This window comes from Galeopterus variegatus, unplaced genomic scaffold, assembly GCF_000696425.1.
Source record: "Galeopterus variegatus unplaced genomic scaffold, G_variegatus-3.0.2 Scaffold900, whole genome shotgun sequence".
In the NCBI taxonomy this organism is placed as follows: Eukaryota; Metazoa; Chordata; class Mammalia; order Dermoptera; family Cynocephalidae; genus Galeopterus; species Galeopterus variegatus.
Genome location: NW_007727011.1, coordinates 324,475 through 336,521, shown reverse-complemented (window position 1 = coordinate 336,521; position 12,047 = coordinate 324,475). Strand labels below are relative to the sequence as shown.

General features: G+C 39.2%; 1 protein-coding gene across 3 annotated transcripts in view; it reads left to right on the top strand.

Moving 5' to 3' along the window:
• Nucleotides 1-56: 56 nt before the first annotated feature.
• PDGFC (platelet derived growth factor C) overlaps nucleotides 57-12,047 on the top strand; it is a 242,926-nt gene continuing 230,935 nt past the window's right edge. Inside the window, exon 1 of one of the 3 annotated variants that reach the window (XM_008573304.1) lies at nucleotides 57-680. In XM_008573304.1, coding sequence (XP_008571526.1) covers nucleotides 557-680 — 124 coding nt within the window. In that variant the 5' untranslated portion in view covers nucleotides 57-556. The remainder of the gene's footprint in view (nucleotides 681-12,047) is intronic. The other 2 variants (XM_008573306.1, XM_008573305.1) reach the window with 2 other exon arrangements.

Genomic DNA, 12,047 nt, shown 5'->3' with positions numbered 1-12,047 from the left:
TCGCCTCGTTTCTTCCCCTCCCCCTTCGGGGGTGGGGGTGGGGCGGGGAGAGGGGCGCCCGGAGAGCCGCATCTATTGGCAGCTTTGTGATCGATGAGAAACTGCTCGCCGCCGACTCGGCTTCCAGGCTGGCTTCGCGCGACCCTTGAGTTTTCGCCTCTGTCGCGTCCCCCATACTGACAGGTGCTCCGGGCAACTCGCTGGTGACTTCTCGCCGCTCCCCCGTCTCCCCCGCGTCCCCACCCCCTCTTTCCTCCCTCGCCTGCACCCCCACCCCCACCACCTCGGCACAGCTCGGGATTTGTTTAAACCTTGGGAAACTGGTTCAGGTCCAGGTTTTGCTTTGATCCTTTTCAAAAACTGGAGACACAGAAGAGGGCTCTAGGAAAAAGTTTTGGATGGGATTATGTGGAAACTACCCTGCGATTCTCTGCTGCCAGAGCAGGCTCGGCGCTTCCACCCCAGTGCAGCCTTCCCCTGGCGGTGGTGAAAGAGACTCGGGAGTCGCTGCTTCCCAAGTGCCCGCCGTGAGTGAGCTCTCGCCCCAGTCAGCCAAATGCTCCTCTTCGGGCTTCTCCTGCTGACATCTGCCCTGGCCGGCCAGAGACACGGGACTCAGGCTGAGTCCAACCTGAGTAGCAAATTCCAGTTCTCCAGCAGCAACAACAAGGAACAGAACGGTGAGTCTCTCCCCCATTCCTCCCCTTCTCGTTTCTCTGTGTGTTAGCATTGGCATTGTGCGTTGGCGTGTGATGCACACCAGGCTGCAAGGGTATCATTGTGTCTGTTTCCATGCAAGTGCGCTCTCCGTTCAGTTCATTGGCATTGACTTTTGGAGGTTACGTGTAGTTTGCAACTTCGGAAGCTGCTACAAAGCTCTAACTGGGCAACGTGCGTGCCACTGCAGCCGCAGCTAGAGAAGACATTCTGGAAGCGATTGTGAACGTTAGGATCGCTCATTGCCAGAGTTAGAAGTTCAAGAACTGCATCTAAAAACGAATCCAAAATGAATGAGTCTTGGCATGTTTAAGTTTACTCAGAGTTTTTTTTTCTAGGGGAGGTGGGGTGATGGATGGGGACTTCAGGAAATGTATCAGCCGCATTAATTGAAGCACTCTAAGTGGAAAGGCATCGATTAATCAATAAATACATAGGAAATACAGAGGTCAAGAGGCCCAGTGGGCGTTTTTAGGAGAATTTAAAAAAAATGGGTTTTTTTGCGCTTTAAGTTTTTCAAAAACGTGCCTTTGTATTCTGAAGTACTTACCTTTCTGGTGGTGTGTTTTTGTACGTTTTGGTGAATAACTGCTATTTTGTGTGTGCTGGAAACGACTTAATCCTGCATAGGAAATGAGAATTACTTTCAGCTTTCAAGTGTACCTGAAATGTTTAGAAAACTCTCAGATGCAAACTCTCTTGGGCTGGGATTGCACAGAGCTGGAGAAAGGCTCCTTTCATGAAGCCAGGGCAGCTCCAGGGTGTGTAATTTGCTTAGCCTCTGAACCCCATATGATTTACATCATTCAATTTCTAAACTCTTTTTCTCTTGATCTACCATTATGAAGTCATTTTTGAGAATACTTTGTAAATAGAAATTTTATACTGCACATGAAACCACAATGTTAATGTAGGCTGTCTAAAATTGGAATATTAAACACCCTGTTTACAACTGGTGGCTCTTATTCTTACTTGAAAAGAAATGTACATGTTTTTACTGCTTTGTATGTCATCTATTCTGAATGCAAGGATGCTGTCACTTCATTAACAAGGCAAAATGAACACAAGCCATATATGTAGAAAATCAGAAAATCAGAGTGGATTGTACTATATTTTTAAGTAACAGTGACTTTTTCTTTACATATCAGGGTGTTTCAAAGCTTCAACTTTGAATTTAAACTCTATAAAATGCTCATTCTTTAGAAATCACAGACATTTCTAGAATACAAAAACAGATAAAATAAGGATTCCTGAGATTTTTATAAACATTATTTGTATTTGTTGCTTATGCAGCAAGACACAGTATCACATTTATCAGCCAACGTGGTTGCTTCTTACAACTTGCTAATGTGATGGCACATGGCACCTGCAGGCTCCTTGAGCTGCTGATCAAAGGGCAGCCTAGGGATCTATCTCTAATCACAGGAGCTGCGGAGGGCTGGGGGAAAGTGATCAAAGGAGCCACAGCACCAGCTGTACCCTGGCAGGAAACAGATCAGACCAACCTTTGTTCTTTCTCATGTAAAATAAATGTGCAGTTCAAAATACTGCTTCTTACTAGACAAACTTTTCCATAATGACAACAATGCACAATATTCCCGGCTTCTGTCTCCTATTTGTTATTCTTCCTGTCCCATATCATTTCTCCTGTTGCCTTGTCTCATTAAGCCTGTCCTAACATCTCCCTGATTCCCTTTCAATCTGTGTCCTTTGTCCTTTCCTTGTAGTTCTCACTTGGGTTCTACATGCTATCATCACTTTGTCATGGACCCCAGAGCTCTCATGCAGCATGTGGCCATTGGCCACTTTACCAAGTAGGTTCATACTCCCAGGAGAGATGGGTTCATTAAGTCAGTACATATACATTCTGTTGCCATCTGAGGCTGGGCCATTTCCATTCCTAAGTTGCATGGTGCTAAAAATAGCCTGGTTGTTTCCTAATCTGTGGGCAGAGGATTGGGCTAAGCTTGGGGGTTGGACTATGTTAAGGTTGGCAGCAGGAAGTAACTGGAAGTAGAACTCTTCACCTTGTAATTTTTAGCCTACAGAGATGTGGGACTGGCCAGCACTAGGGGGCAATATAGAGCTATTTTCCTGCACATGCTCAGGTTGATTTTTAAGTTTCCAGAATTGAGGATAACAGGTGGGTGCTGAAGAAGATCTCCCTGGAATGTTCACTAGGTAAAGTATCATCTCAACTTCAGATATCAATACCCTGTTGTTTTGAGGTGAGGAGCCCCACTGGGGACTGAACCTGTGCTGGTTCAGCTTCTACTAAGCCCAACAGCAACTACGCGACACCTTGACGTGAAAATATTAGTTTTTTTTTTTTTTTTTTTTTTTACTTTCACAGTTTTCATTTCCTTATGTGGGTATTTTTCGCTCTCATATTGAGTTACAGTTGATTTTTGATTGCCCTATTACCTCTCCATTTGGACAGTTGTCCAGTTCTTTAAATGCAAACCCTTCCCAAGGATACCATGTAGAAATTGCTATTGACCCAGTCTGTGCATTGTGTCATTTTGTTAAAGGTCTTCTAAGCGTCAAATATGAAATGCCCACACTGATCTGTTGTGAGTATAGATGCTCATTTTGTTTTCAAGAACCCCTTCCCATAATACTCCCTTTTCTTGAGTATTCTAAAGTCTCAAATGGTGTTTACTCTGTAAATCCCCAGGGCTGCTCTATTTCAGTATTAACTTGGTGTCCTAGGAGCTGTTTTAAATGGAAATTGATTGCTATAGCCAATGCTCAATATATGGAGTTAGACTGGAACGTGTGGAGATTATTCAAAATTAGTTTTGAAGGATCAATGTCATTTACTCTATTATTAGTTACCTGGTTTTTAACCTACTATTGGATTGCAATTCTTGTTATTTTACTGTAAAAATAGCTTTATCCACCAATATTATAAGTTGCTTTCGTGTACTTCATTCTTAACCTTCTAACCTGGAAGTCTCACACATAAAACAAGAGTCTCCAGATTTAACATAAAGAAAGAGATAAGAGATAACACGGGCTTGCTCAGAGGGTGTCTAGCCTGTGAACTTTCTGTGTGACCATGGGAAAAACAACAACAACACCAACCAACTAGTATCTGTGCTCACTGATTTTAGATGAATGTGCCCATCATGAAATGATTAAGATCTGGGATGGTGCTTCTCGGTTGTAGCAGAAGGTATCATAAGCATACAGAAACAAAACAAAACAAAGCTTACTTTGTCTATTGCATATAACCCATACAGATGGCAATCACAAGGTTGGTGGTGGAGTAATGCCTCTTCTACTTTGTGTCATTGATGAGTGATTTTAATTTACTTCTAGACCAGGAACATGTTTCTTATTTTTCTCATTTTCTTTAACCATTTTGAGTTTCGATTTGGAATATGCTGCCATTAGATAGGGTTAGCCTTATGAACATCAATTATTATATGTGCTCTTTTCCTCAAGGGCTTTTGTGGCATGTGCGGCAATTTGCTTTGGGGACAAATGAACCACTAGTAATGCCTTTTTGCCTGTTCTTGCGTTTATGGATTTTCTATCTCTTTTAAGTTGCAGGTTTCTCTTTCTGCCAATGCCAGTGTGCCTGTGTCTATAACATAACTGTGCCCATCCCAACCCCTGCCCTTTCTAGGGGGCAGCTTCAAAGCCTAATGTTACTAAAAATGAGACAACCTTTGAAATAGTATTCAACAGTAAATAGGCTTTAACAGAGGACTGAAGGGACTTTCCTGCAAGTCGCTCTTTAAGTTTTAGCGCATGACCTCTGTGACATTTATTTTTGTTGTTTAGACGCTTTTTTTTTTTAACTTCCCCCCTGGTTCTCTGCTGTGTTTGAGATAGCTGAGGAAGCTGAATAAGTAAAGTATCCTTACATAATGATGAATTTAACTTTTATTTTTCATGATAGGTGATTTAAAAAGCCCCATTCTATTATATGGTAACTTTTTCTCCCTTGCCAACTGTTATCTTTTATATTTAGTTTACTCTGCATTTACCTCTAAAAGGCATTCAGCAAGTACAAAGATCTGCAGGAAGCTTCAGGGACTAGTATATCATTTGTTAAGTAGTTGTAAATAAACGGTAGGATCTGACACTAAACTTTCCCCAGTGATGTCATCTTGTGGAGCTCTGTCTCAGGCACGGAAGTCTTAGCTTTGTCTATTCTTATCTCAATCTTTTTGAAACTTCTTACATATTTTCTTTATATTTGCTTCTACTTCATGTTTTTCCAACCTTTATAGTCCTCAGATCCTAAGTTTTATCTGCGAACTTTCACACCATTTGTAGAAAGAAAATCCTAATGATAATGTGATATGTTAAATAAATAGTAATGAATCAAGACATTCATAATGTCCATACCAAAAAAAAATGTTTCTAAGACTGCTAAAATTTTCTCCATGGGTTACTATTTGCATCAACTAAAATGGTAGAGATCATAATCAAAGTCCTTTCATTTACTTACTCTAATTTTAATGTTTCCAATTGCTTTATTTGAAAGCCTTATACACAGCCAGAATAAATATATAACCCTATATAATTTCTATATCACTCATTTATTGAATGATGTCTATGTTATATCATTTTTCTCCACCAGTGCCTCCAACTGTGATTTTTTCCAACTCTCCTTTTTCTGTCTCCTAAGGGTGCTTCTAGTGATTGGTTTTCAGTTGGTGTGCACCGGTACTAACTACCATACTGATTGTTAGAATATTGAAATATTTCCAATGAGTGGTGAAGGAGCTAGTGCTACTCTTCCAGGACAAATGGACTGACCATCTGATGAGCCAGAAACTACAATGTCCAGCATAGCTCCAGACCTCTAGGATACCAGTGCAACCTTGCTGGCCTCTGTCCTGATTGACCATTGTTCCTGCCCTACTGATTGTTAAGGATTTTACACTTTTAGTTGTGGACAATTTAGTTTATATTGGCATTAAAACTTTTATCTCTTTTCTTGCCTGTTTGGTAGCTCAGGCTGACACATGACTTGAAGGACCTATAATGAGCAAGGGGTGTGCGTTCTTTCAAGCCTCCTTCCTGTAGCTCTTTTGGTTTTAGCTCCTCAAGGGTGGGGCCTGGGATGAGAGATGGGGAAAGCGGACATGGCACCCTGGGCATGGGATTACAACCCTCAATTGGTTGTCCCTGCCTCTCTGGCTAACAGTGATCAGCTGCTTTTGCATGGGTAGCACCTTCTTTCATCTGGAGTATATAGATCACCTCCGCAGAGAGGTCTTTTTTCTGACCACTTAATCTACATTAGCCACCTCTCACTATTTCATCAAGGTTAATTAAGTGCATAGCTCTTATTACACCTTAATATTCTGCTTCTTGTTAACTAATTAATTAATTGTCTACCCACCCCCACCATAGAATTAAGTTACTTGAGAGCATGGGCCTTGTCTGACTTGATCTCTATAGGATCTTCAGCACCAGGAACAGGATATGGTACATAGTGCGTGCCCAATAAATATCTGTTGATTGGTTCTAGATGTAGTGTCTTATTAGAGTAAGACTAGGGTGTTTACTATAACAGCAAGCCATCTTTTAAGATGTCTTTTTACTCTTGGAACTTCCGAACTTTTTTCACAGGGAGATAAACTTGTTATGTATTAGTAGAAATGGGATGTGCCAGTCGAGGTACTACTTTTATAATCTTCGTAAATATACCATTTTACCAAGTGAGCATGTACCAAGCAAGTGGGCAGGTTTCTTACAACTGGTGCTGGTGAATCTCTTAAAAGTGCCATTGCCCTGCATACTCTTACATTTTCAGAAGATGAGAAATTGTTTTGTGATATGGACCAAAGATTCTTGAGAACAGTGAATGGTGCATGGATGAGAAGCCTCCAAAACCTCTGTGCTTTGCATATTTTACTGTGGCTCATGGATAACTTATACAGGCTAGAAGTCAGCAACAAGTATGGTGCATGGAATGTTAGAGATGGAAGAATCCTGAGAGCCTATACTTACTGGTGTGCAAATTGAAGCCAAGTGAATAGAAGTGACTTTGTCAAGGTTGCTCTCTTGAGTGCAACAGTTTTAAACTGCAGAAGTGGTGATATATTTTTCCTTATGTGAGAACCAATTAGGTAAATGGAATTCTGCTTTCAAAATTCGACACTTTTTATAGAAGTGTTTTTTTGTTATGTTAAGGGGTTGCATGCTTTCCAGGTTGTGAGGTAAGGTGGGAATCCATTGCTCCTAAAACATGACTTACAAGAATACTAAGGAAAACAATCTCATAATAATTATGTTAATTAAATGAAGCAGATAATCTGTCTAATATATATTGTAGTACTACTCTTACAGTAGAAATCTAATAATTTGGCAAATGACTGGGAATACTACCTTTAGAATTGTCACGTGTTAGAATCTTATTTTAAGTGTGTATACCAGGTCCAAAGACGAATGTTTATTTTAATATTTTGGTTTATTAATTGATGATAATACAGAGGATGTTTGACATTGGCATGCGGGATTCCACAAAGGAGTTTTCTCTTTTTTTGGAATAATTTCAACATCTTATTTAGCAGTGTGTCTCAGTGTTAAAAGAATCATAAAAATGAATAAATAAGCATGTTTAGTGAACTCTAGGCACAACCTGTTATTCTTTTGAAATGAATTTAATGAGTGACCTTAACTTTTATTTACACTGTATTATACAGGATATTCTGTTGAGAAGTTTACATTTCTCTTTAAGTTCAAAAGCATTGGAAAATAAATTCATAGCTGTGGACTTGAATGGCTTGCCTAAAACAGTATTAATTTACCTTTTAAAAAATTTTGTTTATAAAGTTTCTAAATCTGAGAACAAAAGGAGCTAAAAATTATAAAGAGGAGCTTTAATAATTACATTTATCATTAAAGCCAAGTTGTTACAGGTGATATTTTGGTAGCATTAACTCATTTTGTTTTTCTTCATGAGAATACATTTAAATTTAGTGTATATAATTTTGTGTCATCAGACTTCACATTAGACTTCATGTGCCATCTTCAAACAGGTATTTCTAGTCCCCTGGTAACTGAGTAGCCTCCTCCCTGGACATTTGCTTTATTTCTAAACCAAACCATCTTTGCCAGCCTGGCTTCTCTAATTTTGCTTTATTGGTGTTCTGCTTAAATCCTTTTTTGTTTTCAAACTAGGATACCATCTTTGCCAGCCTGGCTTCTCTAATTTTGCTTTATTGGTGTTCTGCTTAAATCCTTTCTTGTTTTCAAACTAGGATTTTTTTTTTTTTTGTACTTGGTTTTTTCCTTTTCAAATAGTAGTTGAGTCATTTCTCAATCAAATGAGGTGTGTATTGGGTTGTTGCTAGGGTTTGGGGGCAGAAGCAAAGTGGCAGTCTGGTTCCTTGAGAAAAAATCAACATCCCCAGAGAGCAGAGGCACATTCATGCTACGTGCAACAGGTTTGCACTGCTACTTTGTACACTCTGTACTGATAAATCAATGAGAGAGCAACCAGGAAGGACACCATCAGTGGCATTTGGATGCATTCTTTGGGGGTTGGATGGGTCTAAAGGGCTCTGGGTGAGCTTTATAGTTTTTTAACGCTTAATCATGACTCCCCAGGATTACCTTTTAGGTTTCACATTTGTGCTCAATGTTTGCAGATAGTATACAGTTTATCTTTATAACCTCCCCATGGGGTATTAGGAAAAACACAGAGGCTTCACTGGCTAAGTAGCTCAGCGAAGGTCCCACAGCTGGTAAATGTTTGGACCTAGGTCTGACTCCAAGCCAGGACTCAGGGCCACGTGCCTCTTCCTTCGTTAGTTAAATGGTTTAATGTTTTATTAGAACGTTGTTTTCATTCAGCAAATATTTATGAGCATCTGCTCTTTGCTAAGCTTTGCCCTAGGTGCTGGGTACACAAAGAAGGAGATGCAGTCCTTGCCCTTGAGAAACTCGATCTGAGAAGGATTGCAGACCCTTCCTTTATCTCATGGTCTATTGGTTTTGTGCCGAAAGTGCTATGGGGAGATAGAGTCCTTTATTTCACTTCAAAAATCCTCTGTTGATTTACTAAATGGTTGATTTTACCTGGAAAGGAAGTTCAAGGAGGCAGGTTCCCAAAAAGGAGGTGAAGTTGAAGTGGGTCTGAGAGGGAGAAAGAGGAAAGCATTCTAGGCAGAGGGAACAGCCTGAATAAAAGAATTGAGGCATGAAAAGGCTATCATGGGTGAAAGACAAGAAAACTTGAGAGTACTGAGTGTGAATAGAGGTAGGAAAAAATTAGGTAGGTGTCCTGGACTTCTGTATTCAAAGGTCCAGATGATGTTTGCAGTGTGTGCTTCCTGAAGGGTTGGCAGTTAACACACAGAACAAAAGAAAAAGTTGTCTTCATGTTTAAGATTCAGTCAGAACCTTTTGTTTTCAGTAATTTTCTAAGCAGTCATGCTGTAGCAGAGTTCTGCTTTGGTGTGTGTAGTTAGCTGCTTATTGCTGGAATTTTCTTAAAGTCATTAGGCTTGTTTGGGAGTTCTGAGCTGGTTAAAAGGGCAGGCTGCACAGCCTCAGTTCCACTCACATAAGCTCTGCCAGTGTCCACACTACTCTTTGTTGCCTTCTTTATGTAAACAAAGAGCTATTCTCACACTTCATTCACAAAATGGATGGCACGCGGAGGCAGGGCGAGGGATCAGGAAGCTGTGATAGAAGCAGGCGGCTCCCTTCACACGGGATTAGTTGAACGATGCTGTTACATTGCAGGCAGAGAAATCAGCCTTCATATTTTTAGGGCAAAGGATTTCAAGTGTTCTGGAAAATTGATTCCTGTCAGGTTAGTTGACATCGAGTAACCACATCATTTCTTTGGTGAAGTTCATTCTGGTCCCTTGTATACAGTGCTAGTAATATTTTGAGGTCTTTAAGGATTTGAAATGACTGAATTCTCTTGGTGGATGTGCTATCTTGATACCTGGCCATCTTTTGAAGCTCTGCTGCTTGCATCCTAGGAAATCCTTGTTCATGAGTGAATGTAACTTTAAGCATTTCAGTGTTTGCAAGATAGAAATATGCTTCTGTGCTTATATATGCCCAGCTGGCCATTGCACCTGCCTTTTGAGTCACTGCAGAGATCAGAAACCATTAACAACACAAGTTGGACTTAATATGGTACTTACCTCATGTTGTTTCTGGCAGTTATTTTTGCTGAGTATTTATAAGGACATCTGTCTTTTAAACAGTCATATTATTTATCTATTTTTTTTCCATTGAGGAATAAATCACAGCTTGTTTCCCATACTGCCACGCATATTCATAGTCTGGGGTGATTAGAAATGCAAATTGGGAGTCATTAAAGCTTTATCATTTCTTTTTTCTGTGGCAGCAGGCAATGTTTAAAATCATTGTGCTAAGAAGGAACATTTGTTTAAAATGTAAGATGTGAACAAATGAGAAAAAAGAAGTATTCAGTTCCCTTACTAGAAATTTCTTACTGGGTTTGGGAAAAAGAGGGAACCCACAGTGTTCATTTCTCATTTATCCTACTTTAAATCTGAGACATAATGACAGGTAGGGTGCAAATAGTTTAAGAACACAGGAAAAACACGGTAACACTTAGTGTTTTCAAATTGCTCTATGGAAACATACTAAACACTCTTTCTTACTTGAGTGTGCTTTGCTATTGGATTACCCATTCAAAGGACAGATAAAATTCATCTGGATTTCTTGTGGTAATTGGTGGATATTTGAACACCATAAAAACAAGAAAAAAGTTGGATAATGCTGTTATGAGAAGCATAGATCTGTACATCCATAGCCAAAGGTGGGACGTCCTGGAGGCAGATCACCTCTCCTGAAAATATGAGGGTTCTTCAAAAAGTTCATGGAAGGATTCATATTATCTTTTAATTCAATTTTTCCATGAACTTTTTGAAGAATCCTCCTATGTTCCTATTGTAGACATTAGGGGATGCTTCCTAGTCAATAAGCAGCTATTTCTGTGTAACTGAATTTTGTTACTGACTTTACTTTTATTTATAAACAAATGTGCACAATTTCTGAAGCTCTATACATGAAAATGAATTGCTTCTACTAAACAAGAGATTAGACTTTATAGTACACTAGCATTTTTATAGTTTCAGATGTAGTTTTATATATATTAGTGATATGTATGATTGGCTCAACTGTATCTTTGCTTTCTGTTAGTTACTGTAGTCAAAGTTTTCTGACTGTTTCTAGAAAAAAAAAAGTCATCTAAGAATAGAAAGATGTTTCCCAGGCCAGAATCTGACAGGATATTGAAAGATGCTGAGTTTAGATACCTAATTGATAAATGCTAACCCTTTAAAAAGTGTTTATCATCTCTGTTTTCTTGAGAATATTGCCAGGCTTGAGGTTTAAAGCCACCATTAAGGATGTAAAATTAGGATTTAAATCATCTCTATGTTTATTAAATTTTTTTTCTTCGTGGTGGAAAATGTATCTTTAATCTGTACCAATAACTTTTAATAGGCATCAGTTGGGCACACCATTAAACTAACTGCTTTAAAATGGTTTCCTTCTAGAACTAACATTTACATCCTAGGAAATCAATTAGGGTGTCTGGATTTCATATTGCCCTTGCAATCTTCATTTGCAGTCATTTCTGAATGGCCAGCCTACCACAGCAAAACACTCAGAGGTGCAAATCTTCTGGAAGAAGTGAAAATGCCACACTTTTACTTGGAAAAATGGAAAAAATAGGACTTATTTAATATATCTACCAAACGTTTAGAACTGCATAAAGCACAGGAAATACTTCTGGCGTGTGGGAATGTGTGGTGTTTCAAAACTACAAACATTGTTCTGAAAATTTCCCCGGTAGTGGTGAATTATATGAGACCACGTCCATCTAAGGAAGGCTTGTTTAACTAGCTTGTGGTTCTGGGCCTCATTCAAACACTCTTAAACAAAATAAAGGGAATGGATGTAATAACTTCTTTATGGAAAGGCCATAAAAAGCTACAGGGCCATGTAAACAAATTGGGTCATTTACTAGATGTTTAAGTGATAGATTTGCAGTCCAAATTCAGGGGTGTGTATTATGTTTTATAGGACCGTGGCCATGTTCTACCTTGAGAATGGGGTTACAAGCTTATTTTTTGTTTGTTTTTGTCTACTGCATGGAAACCCATTATTGCTATATTACACTGCAGTTTGAAAACATATCTAAAATTTTGAGCATTTACATTTATAAATCAGTTCAGCTTTGGAAAATTGTTAGAAACTCTCATGTGAAAAGTTGAAGTTGACCTGATTTTTGGTAGCACTGGGTCTCTGTTCAAGGAAAATAAGATGATTGAAATTGAAATTTTCCTTCTGGGCTCAGACATGTCTGA